The following is a 25424-nucleotide window of genomic DNA, read 5'->3' as shown; positions in this document are numbered from 1 at the left end:
GGTTAAATGAGAGGCGCTGAGATCCCGACGCCCTTTCATTTTACCTACGCCGGGAGCACGACTCCAGGCATCCCAATCGAAGGTAAGCCGGGCGCTGGGGGCAGACAGCCGCGGTGGGGGGCTTAGGATCAGACCGCCCCCCCCCCCCCGGGAGGGTTAGGTTTAGGCAGTGGGGAAGGGGGATTAGGTTTAGACACTTAGAGGGGGGTTAGGGTTAGGCACCCCTAAGGGAGGGTTGGGGGGGGAGAGGGTTAGGGGTACTTACCTTTTTTAGCTGTCGGGATCTTCACCCCTGCCGGGCTTCCGATGTCGGGATTTGAACCGCCGGCGTTAAATCATACCGATCACCTACTACCATACAAACACATTTGATGCTTAGGAACGTTCATGAAGTACAAGCATTCGCAAGAGCCACACGTAATACAGGCATACCCAATGTCTCCTCATTCTGATTTCATTTCTAATCATAAATAAGACTATCATTTATTTTAGGAGAGAAGCAAATGGAAAAGTGAAATGAATGAATGAAGTGGTTCTAAAATGATACTTAAGCCGCCCATACGACGGGGGATCATATCGGGTGGTCCCCACACATGGTGCAGTCAAGGGCCCAATATACCGGCAACCCCCCGCATAGCGCTGCATGGGATCGCACTTCACATCCCCAGATCAACTGTACCTGCAGTAAGATCTGGAGGTGCGATGTACGACCCCACGGGTGCGCGTACTACCCGATATAATGTCCATACACGGTACGATATAGCAGCAATATCGTACCAATCCATCGGATCGGCTGCTTTATCGCACCGTGTATGGGCACCTTTAGACACCGTTAAATGTTCCACTATCCATCCTTCCATGCGCCCGTGGACGTGCAAAGCGGACCAACCGGCGCATCTGAAAATAATTGCAGGTATTTGTGAAAACGTGACGGAGGGGGTGTCGGAGAGTAAGGACGTACTCACTTAGGGTTCCCATCGCAATACACAATAACAGGCTGGGATTACATTAATGATCAGTGAAAAGGGGGCGTGGTTATTCCCTCCTCAGGTAGATGTTACCTGTGGACTTCAGTCAGTTACCTGGACACCTGCACATGGCTCTATTAATGATTAATGCGCAGAGGTTGGGAGCATCCTATGCTGGAATAAAGAGGGATCTGTTCATCCAGGAGAGAGGAGGATGTCTTGATGGGGAGAGGCTGTCCGGAAAAGATGGAGGACGGAGAGAGAGCGTTTACGATGAAGTGAGAGAAGTCCGGCACTACCATGGCGAAGGCGATTAACTGTTCCCTGGATGGGGGCAGCTTCCCCCTCTCATCGGAATTCTTCCAAGGTATTAATGGTTCCTATACTTCCTATGCTGGCACAGAATGTGCAGAGGCCCATAGGCTTCCAGTGTATGGGGGGAAGGCTTAGTTATATCTCTGTGCAGGGGTGATACTGAGACCAGCTAGGCAGAATGCTGTAATTAGCAGCTTCATATGTATCAATATAATGGAAATAATGGCCTTAACCCTGATTAATCGTTGTAGATGCAACTCCTTACCCCTAAGGCTATCTCGGATGTAGCTACTTCCCAAAAGATTAGACTGGGCGGCAGAAGTGTATTTGCTCTGTCCGGTCACACGTGTATCAAATGCTACTATATTTAACTCATTGCCGATGACTACATTACAGTGCAAGCTTGCTCCATGTAAACAGATGAGTCTCATGACGATATTTATCATACAAAGGGGGATATGTATCAAACTTTTGAGAGAGATAAAGTGAAGTTGGCCACAGCAACCAATCAGCTTCTAAGGGTCATTTATCTCGCACGGCCTGTAATATGACAGTTACTGTAGGAGCTGACTGCATAGGCAAACGCAGGGGGGGGTTTCCGTCTGCCTGGAAACCCCCTTCCCCCGCACACACATGACCACAGTAGAAATAACAATGTAATAGAATTTTGCTAGCGCTGCATGTTCTTCTCAGTATCACAAATTAAATAATTAGCACCACCTGTGGATCTTTTCACATGTATCAGTCAGTAATAAATAACCTGTGCACCAACTAGGAGATCTGGAAAACATTCACTGTTAGCGATGTGCTGTTATAGAGCCCAATATGTATATATACAGTATGTCCAGGGCAGTCCTAGGTTCTTCTGCTGCTCCTCCAGGCTCCTGGACTTGCTCCCATACCCTGGAATGGTGCCTACATCTAAACTAAATACGTTCAGCTCAGGCAGGATGGACCTACTGCCGCATCTAATGGCTAATTACTGTGATCACTGGTCCTGTATATGCTGGAATTATTATACACAATACACTATGTATGACACATATAATGGGTTACTGTGATCGCTGGTCCTGTATATGCTGGAATTATTATACACAATACACTATGTATGACACATATAATGGGTTACTGTGATCACTGGTCCTGTATATGCTGGAATTATGACACACAATACACTATGTATGACACATATAATGGTTACTGTGATCACTGGTCCTGTGTATGCTGGAATTATGACACACAATACACTATGTATGACACATATAATGGGTTACTGTGATCACTGGTCCTGTATATGCTGGAATTATGACACACAATACACTATGTATGACACATATAATGGGTTACTGTGATCGCTGGTCCTGTATATGCTGGAATTATGACACACAATACACTATGTATGACACATATAATGGGTTACTGTGATCACTGGTCCTGTATATGCTGGAATTATGACACACAATACACTATGTATGACACATATAATGGGTTACTGTGATCACTGGTCCTGTATATGCTGGAATTATGACACACAATACACTATGTATGACACATATAATGGGTTACTGTGATCGCTGGTCCTGTATATGCTGGAATTATGACACACAATACACTATGTATGACACATATAATGGGTTACTGTGATCGCTGGTCCTGTATATGCTGGAATTATTATACACAATACACTATGTATGACACATATAATGGGTTACTGTGATCACTGGTCCTGTATATGCTGGAATTATTACACACAATACACTATGTATGACACATATAATGGTTACTGTGATCGCTGGTCCTGTATATGCTGGAATTATGACACACAATACACTATGTATGACACATATAATGGGTTACTGTGATCACTGGTCCTGTATATGCTGGAATTATGACACACAATACACTATGTATGACACATATAATGGGTTACTGTGATCGCTGGTCCTGTATATGCTGGAATTATGACACACAACACACTATGTATGACACATATAATGGGTTACTGTGATCGCTGGTCCTGTATATGCTGGAATTATGACACACAATACACTATGTATGACACATATAATGGTTACTGTGATCGCTGGTCCTGTATATGCTGGAATTATGACACACAATACACTATGTATGACACATATAATGGGTTACTGTGATCACTGGTCCTGTATATGCTGGAATTATGACACACAATACACTATGTATGACACATATAATGGGTTACTGTGATCACTGGTCCTGTATATGCTGGAATTATGACACATAATACACTATGTATGACACATATAATGGGTTACTGTGATCGCTGGTCCTGTATATTCTGGATATATGACACACAATACACTATGTATGACACATATAATGGGTTACTGTGATCGCTGGTCCTGTATATGCTGGAATTATGACACACAATACACTATGTATGACACATATAATGGGTTACTGTGATCGCTGGTCCTGTATATGCTGGAATTATGACACACAATACACTATGTATGACACATATAATGGGTTACTGTGATCACTGGTCCTGTATATGCTGGAATTATGACACACAATACACTATGTATGACACATATAATGGTTACTGTGATCACTGGTCCTGTATATGCTGGAATTATTACACACAATACACTATGTATGACACATATAATGGTTACTGTGATTGCTGGTCCTGTATATGCTGGAATTATTACACACAATACACTATGTATGACACATATAATGGTTACTGTGATCACTGGTCCTGTATATGCTGGAATTATGACACACAATACACTATGTATGACACATATAATGGGTTACTGTGATCACTGGTCCTGTATATGCTGGAATTATGACACATAATACACTATGTATGACACATATAATGGGTTACTGTGATCGCTGGTCCTGTATATGCTGGAATTATGACACACAATACACTATGTATGACACATATAATGGGTTACTGTGATCGCTGGTCCTGTATATGCTGGAATTATTATACACAATACACTATGTATGACACATATAATGGGTTACTGTGATCACTGGTCCTGTATATGCTGGAATTATTACACACAATACACTATGTATGACACATATAATGGTTACTGTGATCGCTGGTCCTGTATATGCTGGAATTATGACACACAATACACTATGTATGACACATATAATGGGTTACTGTGATCACTGGTCCTGTATATGCTGGAATTATGACACACAATACACTATGTATGACACATATAATGGGTTACTGTGATCACTGGTCCTGTATATGCTGGAATTATGACACACAATACACTATGTATGACACATATAATGGGTTACTGTGATCACTGGTCCTGTATATGCTGGAATTATGACACACAACACACTATGTATGACACATATAATGGGTTACTGTGATCACTGGTCCTGTATATGCTGGAATTATGACACACAATACACTATGTATGACACATATAATGGGTTACTGTGATCACTGGTCCTGTATATGCTGGAATTATGACACACAACACACTATGTATGACACATATAATGGGTTACTGTGATCGCTGGTCCTGTATATGCTGGAATTATGACACATAATACACTATGTATGACACATATAATGGCTTACTGTGATCACTGGTCCTGTATATGCTGGAATTATGACACACAATACACTATGTATGACACATATAATGGCTTACTGTGATCACTGGTCCTGTATATGCTGGAATTATGACACACAATACACTATGTATGACACATATAATGTGTTACTGTGATCACTGGTCCTGTATATGCTGGAATTATGACACATAATACACTATGTATGATACATATAATGGGTTACTGTGATCGCTGGTCCTGTATATGCTGGAATTATGACACACAATACACTATGTATGACACATATAATGGGTTACTGTGATCACTGGTCCTGTATATGCTGGAATTATGACACACAATACACTATGTATGACACATATAATGGGTTACTGTGATCGCTGGTCCTGTATATGCTGGAATTATGACACACAATACACTATGTATGACACATATAATGGGTTACTGTGATCACTGGTCCTGTATATGCTGGAATTATGACACACAATACACTATGTATGACACATATAATGGGTTACTGTGATCACTGGTCCTGTATATGCTGGAATTATGACACACAATACACTATGTATGACACATATAATGGGTTACTGTGATCACTGGTCCTGTATATGCTGGAATTATGACACACAATACACTATGTATGACACATATAATGGGTTACTGTGATCGCTGGTCCTGTATATGTTGGAATTATGACACACAATACACTATGTATGACACATATAATGGGTTACTGTGATCACTGGTCCTGTATATGCTGGAATTATGACACACAATACACTATGTATGACACATATAATGGGTTACTGTGATTGCTGGTCGTGTATATGCTGGAATTATGACACACAATACACTATGTATGACACATATAATGGGTTACTGTGATTGCTGGTCCTGTGTATGCTGGAATTATGACACACAATACACTATGTATGACACATATAATGGCTTACTGTGATCACTGGTCCTGTATATGCTGGAATTATGACACACAATACACTATGTATGACACATATAATGGGTTACTGTGATCACTGGTCCTGTATATGCTGGAATTATGACACACAACACACTATGTATGACACATATAATGGGTTACTGTGATCACTGGTCCTATATATGCTGGAATTATGACACACAATACACTATGTATGACACATATAATGGGTTACTGTGATCGCTGGTCCTGTATATGCTGGAATTATGACACACAATACACTATGTATGACACATATAATGGGTTACTGTGATCACTGGTCCTGTATATGCTGGGATTATGACACACAATACACTATGTATGACACATATAATGGGTTACTGTGATCACTGGTCCTGTATATGCTGGAATTATGACACACAATACACTATGTATGACACATATAATGGGTTACTGTGATCACTGGTCCTGTATATGCTGGAATTATGACACACAACACACTATGTATGACACATATAATGGGTTACTGTGATCACTGGTCCTATATATGCTGGAATTATGACACACAATACACTATGTATGACACATATAATGGGTTACTGTGATCGCTGGTCCTGTATATGCTGGAATTATGACACACAATACACTATGTATGACACATATAATGGGTTACTGTGATCACTGGTCCTGTATATGCTGGAATTATGACACACAATACACTATGTATGACACATATAATGGGTTACTGTGATCACTGGTCCTGTATATGCTGGAATTATGACACACAATACACTATGTATGACACATATAATGGGTTACTGTGATCACTGGTCCTGTATATGCTGGAATTATGACACACAATACACTATGTATGACACATATAATGGGTTACTGTGATCACTGGTCCTGTATATGCTGGAATTATGACACACAACACACTATGTATGACACATATAATGGGTTACTGTGATCACTGGTCCTGTATATGCTGGAATTATGACACACAATACACTATGTATGACACATATAATGGGTTACTGTGATCACTGGTCCTGTATATGCTGGAATTATGACACACAACACACTATGTATGACACATATAATGGGTTACTGTGATCGCTGGTCCTGTATATGCTGGAATTATGACACATAATACACTATGTATGACACATATAATGGCTTACTGTGATCACTGGTCCTGTATATGCTGGAATTATGACACACAATACACTATGTATGACACATATAATGGCTTACTGTGATCACTGGTCCTGTATATGCTGGAATTATGACACACAATACACTATGTATGACACATATAATGTGTTACTGTGATCACTGGTCCTGTATATGCTGGAATTATGACACATAATACACTATGTATGATACATATAATGGGTTACTGTGATCGCTGGTCCTGTATATGCTGGAATTATGACACACAATACACTATGTATGACACATATAATGGGTTACTGTGATCACTGGTCCTGTATATGCTGGAATTATGACACACAATACACTATGTATGACACATATAATGGGTTACTGTGATCGCTGGTCCTGTATATGCTGGAATTATGACACACAATACACTATGTATGACACATATAATGGGTTACTGTGATCACTGGTCCTGTATATGCTGGAATTATGACACACAATACACTATGTATGACACATATAATGGGTTACTGTGATCACTGGTCCTGTATATGCTGGAATTATGACACACAATACACTATGTATGACACATATAATGGGTTACTGTGATCACTGGTCCTGTATATGCTGGAATTATGACACACAATACACTATGTATGACACATATAATGGGTTACTGTGATCGCTGGTCCTGTATATGTTGGAATTATGACACACAATACACTATGTATGACACATATAATGGGTTACTGTGATCACTGGTCCTGTATATGCTGGAATTATGACACACAATACACTATGTATGACACATATAATGGGTTACTGTGATTGCTGGTCGTGTATATGCTGGAATTATGACACACAATACACTATGTATGACACATATAATGGGTTACTGTGATTGCTGGTCCTGTGTATGCTGGAATTATGACACACAATACACTATGTATGACACATATAATGGGTTACTGTGATCACTGGTCGTGTATATGCTGGAATTATGACACACAATACACTATGTATGACACATATAATGGGTTACTGTGATCACTGGTCCTGTATATGCTGGAATTATGACACACAATACACTATGTATGACGCATATAATGGGTTACTGTGATCACTGGTCCTGTATATGCTGGAATTATGACACACAATACACTATGTATGACGCATATAATGGGTTACTGTGATCACTGGTCCTGTATATGCTGGAATTATGACACACAATACACTATGTATGACACATATAATGGGTTACTGTGATTGCTGGTCGTGTATATGCTGGAATTATGACACACAATACACTATGTATGACACATATAATGGGTTACTGTGATCACTGGTCCTGTATATGCTGGAATTATGACACACAATACACTATGTATGACGCATATAATGGGTTACTGTGATCACTGGTCCTGTATATGCTGGAATTATGACACACAATACACTATGTATGACACATATAATGGGTTACTGTGATTGCTGGTCGTGTATATGCTGGAATTATGACACACAATACACTATGTATGACACATATAATGGGTTACTGTGATCACTGGTCCTGTATATGCTGGAATTAATACACACAATACACTATGTATGACACATATAATGGGTTACTGTGATCACTGATCCTGTATATGCTGGAATTATGACACACAATACACTATGTATGACACATATAATGGGTTACTGTGATCTCTGGTCCTGTATATGCCGGAATTATGATACACAATACACTATGTATGACACATATTAAAGCTGGATAAGTACTAATTCTACCCTCATCATGGACTGCCCACACTCAATCTGAAAACAAGCATTTGGAAACCCCCCTCTATAAATCCTGCGTTTGCCACTGGACTGGGTGTTATGGGCAACTTCCCAACTTAATTTCTCTCAAAGGCTTGATACATTTCCCCCATGGTATATTTTATATCACACAGTTCAGCCGCACTAGGAATTATCACTGATAATAAAATCAACCTTTCAGGTATACCCATTGGGGAGGGGGGTAATATTCTGCAATTTTTCAAAACTTTAGCAACTCCAGGGAATTTTGTTGGGTTTCAAATCTTGATGTGACGAAAGTCGATGTCCCGATTTTTTTTATGTGAAACATACAAGTAGCCAAGTGTAATAGCCAGCAAGTTCAGCGCTGACAGCATTAGGTTTTGGGTGTGGGGTTAATAATATGTTGTAAAAATTGAATTAATATACTTTTTTACTGGCGCACTACAGATCCCAGGCTGCCTTGTCATGCCCAATTTAATGCTGGTAGTTGGAGAACCATAAGTGCCAGCCTGCCCTGGCCACTGACAACTGTAAAGAAAAAAAAAATAAAGAAAATAAAATAAAATATATATATATATATATATATATATATATAAAGGCAGTATATAAACACACACAGCAAACCGAAAAATACTTTAATAAGTAAAAAGAGCCCAAGTTCACCATTTTCTTTCTTACAAATCCCTTGGGAAAGGTCCTCTGTGGCCCAGCTAGTCATCCCACGTTACCATGTTTAGCATTGTGCTACTATTCCCATAGGGCCATAGCGAGCCCAACACTAATGACAGGTCACTAGAGGACACTGCCATTGAGATGAATAGGAGCACTCTGATTGGTCAGAGAACAGCAACTTCCATACGCTGCATCTATGTGTAAATAAATATAAATGCACTGTATATTGTACGTATGTTATTCATCCTACCTGACTGGCAGATAAAACGTCACTCTTATGCCGGGTACACACTAGATGATATGTCACCTGCAGGGGCACCGAGAGAGGGGGGGGAGCGGGTACTACTTACCCGGGCCCGGGCTTGCTAGATCGACCCGGCACCGCTCTCCCCCTCCCTCCTCCCACCCACACAGCAGCCACAGCAGACTCCTATGCCTGTGGGGGAGAGCGATCACACTGATTGCGCCCCCTCTGGCTTTGCGCCCACAGTGCCCCTCTACCCAGCGAACACAGTGCCGTGCAAAAGTGTTTTGTTTTTTTTCTTTAGCTCAAGGTGGCGTGACCACGCCTTCCGCCATTAGGCCACGCCCCCTTCACCTGGGCGTGGCCGGGCTCTCTACGCCCCTGGTCACCTGATCCAGCCGATCGGGCCGACATATCGGCACTTCGTCTAGTGTGTACCCACTATGCGCAACCCCGCTGGCCAACATTGGGGTCATTCCGTCGACCCAGCAGCTGACGCTGGCGAGTTCAATGGTGCAGGTGAACGACATATCGGGTGGTCGGTCACCGGATCGTGCAGTGTGGACCGCCCACCCGAAATATCGTTCATCGGCATCGGGCAGTTGGATAATGTGTACCCAGCTTTATTCCTTAGCCTATATTCATCTGAAAACTTTAATCTATAACATAAAATACAATAATGGGGGAGATGTACTAAAGCCTTGGAAAGAGATAAAGTGGAGATAAAGTACCAACCAATCAGCTCCTAACTGTCATTTTTCAAATGCAGCCTGTAAAGTGACAGGAGCTGATTGGTTGGCACTTTGGACCTTATTCAGAGCCGGTCGCACAGAGCGTGCGGTCGGTCTGAATGAGGGGAGGACCTCTTGAATTTTAAAGAGGTCCTCCTTTGCGGTGGTAAAGCTTAACACCCACAGCCTTACGACTGCCTAAGGTGATGGTCGCGATGGTCAAGACCATCGCGACCATCGGGGCTTACGACGAGACCCTAGGGTAGGGTCTCCCTTGTCGTAAGCCCCGGAGAGCTTTCGGCTCTGTCTGAGCCGGAAGCTCTCCACTGACATCACTAGTGATGTCAGTGGGGCCGCCCCCAAACAGTAGGCATTCCCATGGGAACGCCCTCGTTTGGGCTGCCACCCCCCCCGGCCCGCCTTCCAAAAGGGGCGAGCTGTCAATCAACATCGACAGCTCGCCCCCTTTGGATCGAGACCAGCTACGACCGGCGCTGTCGGTCGTAGCGGGGGCACGCATGCGCACGACGGCGCCGGCACCGTCGTGCGCATGCTCTGTGGGGGGCCATCGACCCGGTCCGAGCGCACCGGCGCTAATGACCCCCTTTATCTCCGTCCACTTTATCACTCTCCAAGGCTTAGTACATAGGCCCCAATGAATGATCTACAAATAAAATAGACTCTAGATCTGTATGAGAAACTGGTGATCGAAAGTCTGACAATGAGACGGGTGGCAGCGTGATGACGGTGAAGCATCACGTTTAAAGTTGTAAAGCCGACACAGCTACACTGCCGCAGATCGCACTAGTCACATGTCGGCATGCCTGGGTCGACATCACGCTGCCCCCCCCTCTTCCGATTGTTGACCTTTTGCTCGTCTATAGTCTGACTACATTCCCTGCGTGGAAAACCAATGAGTTTAGCAGTCACTCTAATATCATTTAAATATTGCAAATGCGATTTCCAAATTTCAATGTATTAGTCCAGGCCAGCAGCTTTCCTCGCCATCACAGGCCACCATACAGAGCTGAGAGAGTGACGTACCTCTGCTCGCTGCACGTCACCTCACAGCTCCGCAATGGGGGACATAAGGGCCTGCTGCAGCGGGAATACATACAAATTGAAATCCCGACAGCGGCAGGCCGACACGGCTGAAAATCACGTTCGTCCCCAGGTAAGTATCAACTAAACTAACCCCCCCTAACCCTCCTTAGGGGTGCCTAACCCTAATCCCCCCTTTAAGTGCCTAAACCTAACCCCCCCTTCCCTGCCGCCTATACCTAAGTCCCCCAGGGGGGTGCCTAACCCTAAGTCCCCCCCGGGGGTGCCTAACCCTCCCTCCCCCTAGCCTAACCCTAACCTCCCGAGGGGATGCCTAACCCTAAGTCCCCCCCGGGAGCCCTAAACCTAACCCTCTCCCCCCCATGGCTGTCCGCCAGTATCACTTCGATCGGGATGCCGGGCGTCGGTAAAATGACAGGCGTCTCGAATTAGACGCCTGTCATTTAACCCTCACCGGGATAAAACAGTCGGGAAGCCGGCTGTCGGGCTTACGTCCACTGGCTTCCCGATTGCATACCCTGCAGCAAAGCCCCTATTTGGCCATTTTGGCACCACTTGGTGACACGGCAGCACTCATCAAATGAAGAGATGTGTCCGCGTTGCACACAGACTTCTAAAACTGCACAGAAGAGATAACCATCTGGCGTGCTGCAACAGCAGGCGGCTGGACATCATCGTCAGCACGACGGGCCTATCTCTATGTGGAGGCCTGGGCCTACTACAGTCTCATCAGCCCCACCTGGCCCTGTGCAGCAATATCGGAGTTGATTGGGTGTGAGCTAAGGAACATCGGCCTAGTAGTAGGGGTGGAAATCAAATGGTTCACAGTACTTTACATCGATGGCAAGAGACCATAGCCAGAAAACCACTGATGGTTTGAACCATCCATGGGCATCACTACTGTGGGTGAGATGAAAGCGGTTGGTCAAGTATGGAAAGGGGTGGGACTAAGCAGTGCGACAATTGTTAGGGCTAAGCGCCATGAGCCAAAAAAACAAGCCCATTGCCACATCTCTGCCATTGATGGCGGAGAAACATTGGACCTCCGCCATGGCTAGGGAAAATCCATCGACCATTGATGACTGCTAACCATCCCTACCTGGTTCTGCCAGTTACTGTGATGTTAGCGCCGCGCACACTGACATGATTTGAGTAGCATCTGAGCTAGTGAGAGGTCAGGAGTGTTCCGAGGGGTGACATATCTGGAATTAGTGTGACCTTGTTCTTCTCTATATTATTTGCCGCTCTTGGTTTGTGTATATTTCTGTTTTTAGTGATAAAAAAGGACCTGTGGATATTCCTCATCCCCGCGCTGGCGGCTTTGGTACAACTGGCTTTGTTCCTGGAGGAGATGGGATTTTTCCTGCGCAATATTCGGAGCTCACGGAGAACTGCCATCTACCTCTGGATCTTGGGGGTATACCCGGTAAGAATAAAGCCACCACGGTGACCTCCGGCAGTAAAGAGATTAAGGGGCCTGATTCTAAGGCGCAGATGGTCATGTAAATTAGCGATTACTTGCTACTGCGCATACGTGAAAATTCCTAAAAACTCGTACAGCGCATGCGTTTCATGGTGTCTACGTATAGAGTCGCAGTGCCAGTTGAGACGCACGGTGTCCGAAGACGCACCAAGCGGTATTGCAGCGTCTATAGAAGCAGAACGTGGGCGTGTAAGTCCTCGTACGGTCAGACGCACGCTTGCACACCAGGGGAAGAGCTTGCACTAGCAGTGGCATAAAGTCGCAGATACAACTACTGCAAAAGGCGCTAAAAGCGATCGCAGCAGCAGGCGGCTCAGAACCAGGCACTAACGGTTGCTGTTCAGGACTCACGTAGGAAGAAATGACTGTGTTGGCCTTGGGATTGCGGGCAGCGCATTAGTACGGGAAAGGTAAGAGGACATTTTGTGCGATGAACCAATATTACATGGCGCTGATCTCCGGTGGCCGAGGGGTAAAGTGGACTGAAAATGTTTACATGATGCTGGACTCTGGCAGGTGAGGGGTTAAATGACGTTTCGTTCTTGCCGTCTCTCGCCCCCCAGGTATTCTGCATCTCCGCCATCATCGGACTGTATATCCCTCGCTCCTCCACAATTTGTAACTTCGTGGCTTCCATGTAAGTGATCAGTATGGTCTAATATATGAGAATTACTGCGCTATATCAGTTACCAGCGTGATATCATATTACAGTCACCTGCGTGTAACCCCACTGACTCCCCCATCCAACTAATTTACTGTTATTAGCTGTCTTAGGCCCTGTATGTACCAGGGAGACCCTTAAAGGACATGGGGTCTATGTACTAAGCATTGAAGAGAGAGTGGATAGAGATAAAGTACCAACCAATCAGCTCCTGTCAGTTTACAGGCTGTGGGGTCTATGTACTAAGCCTTGGGGAGAGAGAAAGTGGAGAAAGATAAAGGGTCTGATTCAGACCCGCTCGCGAGCGCATAGAGCTCGCAAGCGGGTCGATGGTCAGCCAGTGCGCACCCGCGAGTCCCGGACCGAGTGAGAACTTCACTCGCTCCGGGGCTCGCTACAAGACGGGGCGGCTGTCGATGTTGATCGACAGCTCGCCCCGTTTTGTAGGCGGGGAGGGGGGGTGGCTGCACAAACTGAGGCGTTCCCGAAGGAACGCCTGCCGTGTGTGGGCGGCCCTACTGACATCATTCATGATGTCAGTAGTGAGCTTCTGGCTCTGTTAGAGCAGGAAGTTCACTCGGGCTTGCGGGAACAGAGACCCTACCACAAGGGTCTCGTCACAAGCCCGATGGTCGCGATAGTCACGACCATCGCCAGGTCGCTCGAAAAGCTGTGGGTGGTAATCATTCATCATTTTAACTCAGAAATTGAAACTTTTTTCAACGATTGAACGATAAACGATATCGTTAAAAAAATCGTTGTGTGTATGCACCTTATCTGTCGTATTTCAAACACAGCCTGTAACATGACAATTAGGAGCTGATTGGTTGGTAGTTTGTTAATGTTTCTAAAATTGTAAAGAATCCTAACACGGCAATTTGTACCAGTGGAAACAAAGACAATTGTTATTTTGTTTGTCTCCTACATCTCTCTTTAAAGACTCTTCTTTTCGGGCACAGTTGCCCCATGGGATTTTTGGGGGCCACAAATATGATCTTCTCTCTGTCTGCAGATATCACTCCATAACGCTGTGGAAGTTCCTAGACCTCATAACAGATTTTTTCGGGGGCAAAGCCAAGATGTTAAAAGAACTGGGGGGTCAGACTGTCCCCCCCAACCCGCCGCCATGCTGCTGCTGCTGCTGTTTTCCTAACATCACAGTGAACAGGTGAGTCTCGTTATTCCCTACCCTGCTCCCTACACTTGGACTGACTGAGGACAACTCTTATCGGACACTATAGTCCCTGAGATGCTTTCGAATGACCAAGGGGCCGCAAGTACAATGAGATCACAGGATCATTGAGATTTACAGGTTTGGTTTAAAAGATAGACTGGAAGTAGATGTTAGACAGTCATTAGGTCGACATGGAAGAAGGTCATCGGAGTCATAAAAAATAGACAAAAAAATGGTCAACACAAAAATGATCTACACTTTATATTTTTTTTCTAACCCTAATCTTCACCCTAACCCCTCTCCTGGTGCCTAACCCTAAAAAAAAAAAAGTGTTGACCATATTTGTGTTGACTTGTACCTCTCGTCCTTCATCTATGTCAACCTGTTGCCTAACATCTATCTATAGTCTGGAACCCGAGATTGACGTACGGCTGCAGGGACTCCTCATCTGGGATCCAACCAAATGCGGGATTCTCTCAGAATCTGCTAAATACTGAATGCTAATTTGCAAGTCTCCTGTGCTGGAAATGGCTGGATTTAAATTTGTCAGGTCAAATGCAAAGGATTTTGTGGTACCGAATCTCGGTCTGTATGACAAACGTAATCTTGGATTGCTATGGCAGGTGGTTTCTCTGTCCGTGTACGGCCCTCCTATGTGACCGGCTGAGCATCCGTTTATGCAAACACTTTCACCGACACGCCCTCTCTGTGGTGTGCGCCAAGCCACCTCCCTGTCACAGCTCAGGAACGCCCACTTCATTCTTAATATACTGCTCTGTGCGCGCTGTTGAAATATCAACAGCAACTCTGCGCCTGATTCAGAGATGGAGGCAGCAGCGATTACTAACGGAATCGGTGGTTCAAATCCCGACGCAAGAAGCCCGACAGGGGTTTTTGGTAAGTACTACTAACCCTGCTCCCCCCCTAACCCTCCCTTAGGGGTGCCTAACCCTAACCTCCCCCCCTAGTGCCTAACCCTAACCCTCCCCCCCTGCAGCTGCCTGCGCCCGGCTTATCTTCGTTCGGTATGCCAGGCGTCAGGGTCCCGGCGTAGGTCTAATGACAGGCGTCGGGATTTCGACGTCCGTCATTAGTACCCTGCCGGGATTTGACAGTCGGGAAGCCAGCGGTCGCCATTTAGACAGTCAGTTTCCTGACTGCATCCCTTACTAACATATGCTAATGCTGCCGGAGGCGTCTGAGGAGAAAAGACGCCTCCTGAAGGCCATTGCAGATCCGGAGCGATGCGTCCTATGACGGATCATCTGCCACACCATTGGCTACTCAAATTGGCCCTTGCAGCTCTGTAGCTGAGGCCAGGAAGTCTAAGTTGGAAGACACAAACCGTGGTTTGGCACTCCCAGGAAACGTGGGCAACACGCCTCCGTTTACCGGAATGGAGATCGGCACCGCTCCACCTGGCCGTAGCCTTTTAATCAGGCTGCGGCTCGGGGCACTGTGTACAGAACTGTGCGGAATGGGTTTGCGTAAGGGCAGGCGTCCCACCATCGGAGATGTACAGAAACCATCAGGATTGCGTCCTTCTCTGAATGAGGCCCTCCGTATAGAGCATATATAGAAGGGGAGCAGATTTGCCAGCGGCCCCCTCCTATATGATTACATTATCTTTAGAACGGTAAACGCCGCGGTTTCTGGCCAACTATCTCTAAAACCATCCGATTTGCCTGAAATAATTGCAGCATTGTTTGGCACCTTAAGGGGTTAAATAGATTTATATTATTTGACCACTTTGTGACATAGAGGCAATAAAGGTCTCTTGGATTAGCAGACATTATACTGCAGTAGTAGTAGAATAGCAGGTTAGTAGATTTAGGTGTATATTTATTTCCCATCTGCTCTTCTGTGTCTCAGGAGTAATTTGCGGTGGATGAACATCGCTGTGTACCAGCTATCGGTTGTCCGGACACTATTGTTTTTTATGGGCCTAATACTGTGGACAGATGAGAAGTATGAATATGGAGATGTGAGTAATAGACACAGTGGACTCTTGATTAACTGTAGTGGAACAGTGCCCCAACTGGCCACGTTATATCAGAACAGTGCCCCAACTAGCCACGTTATATCAGAACAGTGCCCCAACTGGCCACGTTATATCAGAACAGTGCCCCAACTAGCCACGTTATATCAGAACAGTGCCCCAACTAGCCACGTTATATCAGAACAGTGCCCCAATTAGCCACGTTATATCAGAACAGTGCCCCAACTGGCCACGTTATATCAGAACAGTGCCCCAACTAGCCACGTTATATCAGAACAGTGCCCCAACTAGCCACGTTATATCAGAACAGTGCCCCAACTGGCCACGTTATATCAGAACAGTGCCCCAACTAGCCACGTTATATCAGAACAGTGCCCCAACTGGCCACGTTATATCAGAACAGTGCCCCAACTGGCCACGTTATATCAGAACAGTGCCTCAACTGGCCACGTTATAGCAGAACAGTGCTTCAACTGGCCACGTTATATCAGAACAGTGCCCCAACTGGTCATATTATATCAGAACAGTTCCTCAACTGGACACATTACTAACAAACAGTGGGCCTGATTCAGGTTGAATCGCAAGTGCGATTGCCGCTGCGTATACGCACGTAATCTCACTGCGAAGATATGCTAATCCTCTGCGATCGCTATGCCGTCGCAGCACAACATAGGGACGCCCACCTTACCATACACACATCCGTAATACTTAGCAAGACTGAGAAACCATCGGTAACATGGAGTACCAACGTAGCCTCAAGCACACTTGCACAAGGTCAGACCTTACTCAGAAATTGCTAACCATCCGGTACGCAATGGCTTCGCAGTAGCTAATTTATGCACGCCCCTGGCACACCTGCTTTTTTCCGACCACAACCCCCCCCGTCACCACCCCCAAACGGTATTTCCTGTCAATCACTATGCGTTGAGTCTGCGTCGTCACTGCGATCACAGTAAGGCATTTGTGCATGTACACCATGATGCATATGCATGCGCAGTACGCTACAATCACCCATCTGCATACGCTGTTGCAGTTGCGATCCAACCTGAATCAGGCCCAGTGTCCTAACTGGCCACATTACTAACAGAACAGTGCCCGAACTGGCCACATTACTAACAGAACAGAGCCCGAACTGGCCACATTACTAACAGAACAGTGCCCCAACTGGCCACGTTACTAACAGAACAGTGCCCCAACTGGCCACATTACTAACAGAACAGTGCCCCAACTGGCCACATTACTAACAGAACAGTGCCCCAACTGGTCACATTACTAACAGAACAGTGCCCCAACTGGCCACATTACTAACAGAACAGTGCCCCAACTGGCCACATTACTAACAGAACAGTGCCCCAACTGGTCACATTACTAACAGAACAGTACCCCAACTGGCCACGTTACCACCAGAACAGTGCCCCAACTGGCCACAATACTAACAGAACAGTGCCCCAACTGGCCACAATACTAACAGAACAGTGCCCTAATGATCCTGTGTATAGCGGTGCTTGTTCTGAATCATAACAGACACAATTGTATTTAATCTCGCTAAGAACACACTCTCCTTTACTAATTTGGGTTAATTTATTACAGTTTTCAACACTGCGCATGCTACGGAAACCCCAGCATGTGCCACTATGTGCGACGCAGACATTTGCAAAACTCAGTAGAGACTGAAGGGGGCTCACCTGGGTGGTGGCGGGGAGCCCACTTTACCATACGCACATCCGTAATACTTAGCAGAATAGCGAAACCATCGGTGCCATGGCACTGGTCGTACTACCTTAGTTACGGTCCTGCACACAGTATCTTAGGCGTTAGTTCAAAACATTTTGTAGTGAGTTGTAAGTACAGTCACACAGGGGTGGCCATGATGTAGGATGAGCAAGATCTTCTAAGGAGGCAGGGGAAGGGGTGCATCCATTTTTAGTAATAGTAATGGCTCCCAAGAGTTTGACGCCAGCCGTAATTTTTTGGGTGCATCGGCCTCCCGGCTCCAGCCCTGGTCTTGCATCCCGCATAGCAAAACCAGCTTCTTCTTTTTTTTCTCTCCAGGTGGATTACACCAACCCCAATACCTACATCAACATCATCATCTTCCTGTCCACCTTCCTGTCATTCTACGGCTACCTCCTGTTCTACAAGGCCACCAAGGTCGCCCTGGAGGGCTACAGCCCACGTTCCAAATTCATCTGCATCACGCTGGTGCTGGTCCTGGCGGGGGTACAGAACGGAATCCTGGAGACTATGGCCGCCCTGGGAGCGATACCATGCGTGCCCCCCTTCACGGTGGAGACACGCTCTCAGAGTAAGTGGAAAGGTGGAGTAGACGGATTGTGGAAGCAGGCAGGAACCTAGGAATGCTGTAAGTTGATACGATGGAACTTCCGTGGCTATAAAACATATATTTCTCTCCTTTGGCGTTTTCCACAATTCATGTGGACTAGCAAAGTCCAAATATTTAAGAATTCGGATCACTGGTTTTGCCTGTGACTATTTCAAACTCAATATTGATACAGGGACTGAGTATCTTAAAAACAGGTCCCACTCATGAAAAAAGACACCCCTTCATGGTGACAAGGAAAATTAATCTGGTCATTCAGCTCAAACACTTGTATCCACTACAACATTCACCAATTTACTTGGCCAATTAGGTCTTTCACCACCAAAAGGCAAATATCATCATGGCTGTGGGAGAACATTCGTACTTGGGGCCTGATTCAGACCCGGTCGCAAGCGCTGAGCGCTCGCAACCGGGTCGATGGTGGCCCAGAGTGCATGCGCGAGACCCGGATAGCGACGGGCAATCCATCGCTCTGGGTCTCGCACCAAAGGGGGCGTGCTGTCGATGTTTTAGTGACAGCATGCCCCCTTTGGTGGGCGGGCCGGGGGGCGTGGCTGCCCAGAAGGAGGCGTTCCCATGAGAACGCCTACCGTTTGGGGGCGGTCCCACTGACATCACAAGTGATGTCAGTGGGAGAGCTTTCGGCTCTGTTTAAGACGAAGGCTATCTGGGGCTTGCGGCAACGAGACCCTACCACAAGGGTCTCGTTGCAAGCCCGATGGTCGCGATGGTCTTGACCATCGCGACAAACATCATGGCCGCTCGCATTAGCTGTGGGTGGCAACCCACAGCAATGCGAGCGGCCAGGAGGCCGCTCCATAAAAAAAGAAAAATGCCTTGATTCTATGTAATCTGAATCTCATAGAGGGCTTAGCCCTTCCTAACTTTAATTTGTAATGTTGTACTTCTCAATTTACTCATTTAATTAAAACTCTGGCTGCGTCCCTGGGGGTCAAACTCAGGCACTTCTTGGGCGAGCATATGGATCCTTTCCCTGGGGCCCTTCTTACACATCACAGATCACATGGAGTCGCTCCAATCATAAGACAAGCTTCTAGAATCTGGCTGGTTGCTCACAAAATTTCAGAGTCCATTGGTATTGATCTCCTTGGGAGGTAACTCGGATGAAGAGTGGAGTTTTATACATAGCATCACGTAGGATACTTTTTGCCTGAGGGACCAACAAGCCTCTATTTACATTTCTCACAGGGTCTACCTTCCCCCTGCCGGGATGTTAAGGTGAATACACACAAGACGATCGTCAACGACAATGATATCGTGGGCGATCGTCAACGATAATGATACCGTTGAACGACCAACCCACCAACAATGGCCAACCACCCACGATCAATGCTCTCGGGTCCCTATAGTAACCTGATTGATATTGACCAGTTTGGCCTGTATTCAAGGGCGATGGACGATATTGACCGAAGGATAAATTTACTAAAGTGCACATTTTTAGAAGTGGAGATGTTGCCTATAGCAACCAATCAGATTGTAGCTATTATCTTCTAGAAGAAGCTAGATAAATGTTAAGTAGAATCTGATTGGCTGCTATGGGCAACATCTCCATTTCTAAAAGCCCACAGGTTAGTAAATATACCCCCTAGTGTTTCTGACTGCCCTAAACGTGGATCCCCAACAGGGAACATTTTGTCATGTTATGGGGCTGTCCGGTGGTGCACATTTTGGTTAGATGTTGCCAATATATTTATTTGAAGTGCCCCCTGCTTTGATCCCCAGGACATTTTTCTTTGGAACTGCATTGGGAGAGAGCCATAATATACTCTAATTTGAATATATTTTTAAATGAACTTCACTGGCTGGGGTTGTACTTGTTAGTGTTGGAAGTTGCACGATGCCCTTATAACGGTACAGGTTGAGTCTCCCATATCCAAAATACTTGGGACCAGGGATATTTTGGATAACGGAATATTCCGTATTTTGGAATAATTGCATACCATAATGAAATATCTTGGGAATAGGACCCAAATATACACGCAGAATGCATTTATGTGTTATATACACCTTATACACACAGCCTGCAGGTAATTTTACACAAAATAATCAATAATTTTTTGGCTCAAACAATGTTTGTGTACAGAAATGAAATTCATTTATGTTTCATATACACCTTATACACAAAGCCTGAAGGTAATTTTATACAATATTTCTAATAATTTGTGCCTTAGACAAAGTTTTTGTACATTGAACCATCAAAAATCAAGATTTCATTATCTCAGCCATCCCAAAAAAATTCCGTATTTTGGAATATTTGGCTATGGGAGACTCAACCTGTAGTTGTATTGCCCATCAACTATACCATGAAAGCTTAATCCCCACAAAACGGAGTTTCCTTTTAAACTGTTTTTATAAAAACGTTACAATAACGATACTTTATTTTAAATAGGAATTTAAAAAATAAATTGCCTTAATAAAACAAAAAAAACAAAGTTTTCCCTATCAGATCCATATTTTTTTTATTCATTGCAGGAAGGGGGTAATTGTGGGTTGGTAGACTACATCATTTTATTTCTTTTTTCCTAAATTGCTGTACTCCCTCGTTCACCATCTATCCTGCCGGAGATCAATATCGCAAACTGGGCAAAATCCCAGAAGCGCAAAGCCAGAAAGTTGTTTTTTTTTTTTTTTTACTATTAATAAAGACCAAAAACAACATTTAGTTTTTTTTTTTTACATTAGGGTATATTTACTAGTGTGGATTTATAGAAGTGGAGATGTTGTCCATAGCAACCAATAAGATTCTACTTACCATTTACCTAGCACCTTCCAGAAAATAATAGCTAGAATGTGAATGGTTGCTATGGGCAACATCTCCACTTCTATAAACCTGCACTTTAGTAAATATATCCCCTAGCGTTCAAAATTTCTGAATAACCGATTTTATTTTGTGATGTAAGAAGCTTGACATTTTTTTTAAACATTTTTAATTGTATGTGCTGCCATGTTGGAATCACGTACTGGCGGGAGGAGGGCGAAAGGCAATGTAATGGGGCGATAAGGACATGTTTATATCTGCTGGCATAGGGGGGAAGACTCAATGACACGAACACTGCTTGTGCCGCCATAGGCCGCACGCAGATCAGCGAGATCCATATCCCGCGAAGCTGCCAGAAGCTTGCAGCTAATCAAATTTACCCTACAGTCCGATTGAGAGCATAGTGGGCTTAAGGTGCCGATCCACTAGACGATTAAGTTGAGCGATTGATCGATAACTATATCGTTATTATTTAACAGTTTCTTATGTAGCGCAACATATTCCGTTGCGCTTTACAATTGTAAACATTAATAGAACAAAACTGGGTAACAACAGACAGATATATAGGTAGGAAGGCCCTGCTCACAAGCTTACAATCGTTATTCTTCAATCGTTCATAAATCGCTTGCAAAAATGTCTAAAACGACCAGCGATGCGCGCTACCGCTTGTCGTTTAGACATCTATTATCAGGCAAACATGATAGACAACCTGACGATAACGTCAGGAGATGATTGATGGGCCTACACTGAATGACTGCTCGTTCAGTGTAGGCTCATCACAGACCTACAAATGATGACTGCACAATTACAATGTCATAATCGCGCAGTCGTTTTCATGTCTTCTGGTGGATGGGCACCTTTAGATTGTGGTATACGGAAACTAAATAGCATCATTATGGGGGCTATATAATAGCACTATGGGGGCTTATGGTGGCATCATAGATTTATATAAAATCATACACCAGGCAATGGGTGGGTCACATGTAGGAGTTGTACAGATGTCCCTAATATATCATACCAACCTTCCACATAGCAGTGACCAGCATATATCATACCAACCTTCCACATAGCAGTGACCAGCATATATCATACCAACTTTCCTCAGAGCAGTGACCAGAAATATATCATACCAACCTTCCACATAGCAGTGACCAGCATATATCATACCAACCTTCCACATAGCAGTGACCAGCATATCATACCAACCTTCCACATAGCAGTGACCAGCATATATCATACCAACCTTCCACATAGCAGTGACCAGCATATATCATACCAACCTTCCTCAGAGCAGTGACCAGCATATATCATACCAACCTTCCTCATAGCAGTGACCAGAAATATATCATACCAACCTTCCTCAGAGCAGTGACCAGAAATATATCATACCAACCTTCCACATAGCAGTGACCAGCATATATCATACCAACCTTCCTCAGAGCAGTGACCACAATATATCATACCAACCTTCCTCAGAGCAGTGACCAGAAATATATCATACCAACCTTCCTCAGAGCAGTGACCAGCATATATCACTACTTCCAGTTCTCTCTCCAAATTTTAATCACAGGAGCCCCCTCTCCCTTTATGCTAGATGTCTCCTCTCTCTGATCACTGGAAGCCACTAGTCTTACTCTATGGGGAGAATGTTCGCTATGATATTGGAATACAATCATTACTATTCATTATATTTATGACAGTATGACATGGAGCTGTATAGGTCACTAACGGACAATATCTATCTCTCTGAATCCCTGCAGCTATCTACAACTATTCCATCACCCTGGAGATGTTCTTCATCAGCCTGTTTGCCCGCTACTGCTTCCGGAGGGTGGAACCCTGCCCAGACAGAGACTCTCTGGCCCAGGAGGAAACACAAAACAAATCCTGCCAGACGACCCTGACGGATCTGTACAGCCTGTCGTCGGAGGACGGGGTAGGCACCAATGCTGGTTACATGAGTGATGGAGACGAGACCCTCTGCCACATCGAGCATGCGCCACTCGACAAGTACGACTTCCTGCAGGCCAATGGCTCAGTCCTGCCCCGCCGCAGCGCTGCCAGGAACGTGGCCCTAGAAATGGGGAACATGAGCTACACTCCAGCACATGAAGCGAACGATGTGGTAACATCGCCCACTGCTGGCAAAGGTGGACTACAAGTACAGGCACAGATAAATTATATCGGCATCAATGAAGCTACGGTAGTCTGACAGCAGGGAAATGAGTTCCCCACTAATAGGACTTCCTATCTGATTGTGGGCATGCTGAGACTTGTAGTTCCACAAGTCGCCCATCGTGCTCTACACTACGATACGTTTACTACGTTCTACATCACTAACCACGTTCCCGGGCATTAAAGGCGTTTCCCGCCTCCAGATCACATGACGTCATCAGCTTGCGCAGGACTGTAACTTTAACTACGCGCACTGCCTAATCTTCTGCCATCGTGCTGAGTTTTTCAGCAGTACATGTGTGTCATCAGAGGAAGCGGTTTACTTTCCTTGCCCATAGCTAATAATACGGTCTGGATACAATTATACCGAAAGCAGAGCGTATCTAGGTTCATAAAACGATCGACAATTCTGACGGATAATATAAATGAACGGCTGACATCTGAAGAGAGACACAAGGGAGAAAGATGTTCATTTTGTAAAGAAGGCAGAGACACACGAGAGCAGCAAAGTCGTCTGAAGGTGGAGGAAGCGTGACGTTGTACAGTGAGCGCACAGAGGACCTCATTCAGAGCCGCTCGCAAAAATTGAGCGCTCGCTCTGAATGAGGGCGGCTGCTTTTCTTTTGAAAGGCGGCCTCCTGGCCGCACGCTAAGCTGTGGGTGACCACCCACAGCTTTAGCGAGTGACTAGGTGATGGTCGCGATGGTCGAGACCATCGCGGCTTGCGACAAGACCCTTGCGGTAGGGTCTCGTCTACCGCAAGCCCCAGGTAGCTTCCTGCTCTAACAGAGCAGGAAGCTCCCTACTGACATCACTGGTGATGTCAGTAGGGCCGCCTACAAACGGCAGGCGTTCCTTCAGGAACGCCTCCGTTTGTCCCACCCCCCCCCCCCACCCCGCCTACAAAACGGGGCGAGCTGTTGATCAACATCGACAGCCGCCCCTTTTGTAGCGAGCCCCGGAGCGAGTGCATTTGTCACTCGCTCCGGGGCTTGCGCAGGCGCAGTGCGTGCGCAGGCCCTCACCATCGACCCGCTTGCGAGCGGGTCTGAAAGAAGTCCAGAATGCTTCCTGCGATGGCTATTAAAGCGCGTGCAGGCACCGGGTGGAACTTTGTGGGTTAATTATACAGTGAGCAGAACCTCATTACACAGGAAGAAGCACAACTGTATTGTAGAGACTGGAAACACATGCGATGGATTGTGGCTGGGCCGTCACTTCCAGGAATGATCCTCACGTGATGGACTTATTATAGGAAGTGCAGGTAATACAATGAGCAGCCTGAATGTATACTCTGGATCACAAATAAGTGAAATAA

General features: G+C 45.2%; 1 protein-coding gene across 1 annotated transcript; it reads left to right on the top strand.

Moving 5' to 3' along the window:
- Positions 1–1268: 1268 nt before the first annotated feature.
- On the top strand, positions 1269–24142 carry LOC148542357 (organic solute transporter subunit alpha-like). Its single transcript, XM_088469185.1, has 7 exons — positions 1269–1335; positions 12768–12919; positions 13540–13613; positions 14650–14805; positions 16684–16795; positions 18863–19115; positions 23691–24142. The coding sequence occupies exons 1-7, from the start codon at positions 1269–1271 to the stop codon at positions 24140–24142; spliced, it is 1266 nt and encodes a 421-aa protein (XP_088325311.1).
- Positions 24143–25424: the final 1282 nt, after the last annotated feature.

This window comes from Taudactylus pleione, unplaced genomic scaffold, assembly GCF_031769625.1.
Source record: "Taudactylus pleione unplaced genomic scaffold, aTauple2 ptg000013l, whole genome shotgun sequence".
In the NCBI taxonomy this organism is placed as follows: domain Eukaryota; kingdom Metazoa; phylum Chordata; class Amphibia; order Anura; family Myobatrachidae; genus Taudactylus; species Taudactylus pleione.
The sequence above is the reverse complement of the archived record's forward strand: the minus strand, read 5'-3'. Positions and strand labels throughout refer to the sequence as shown.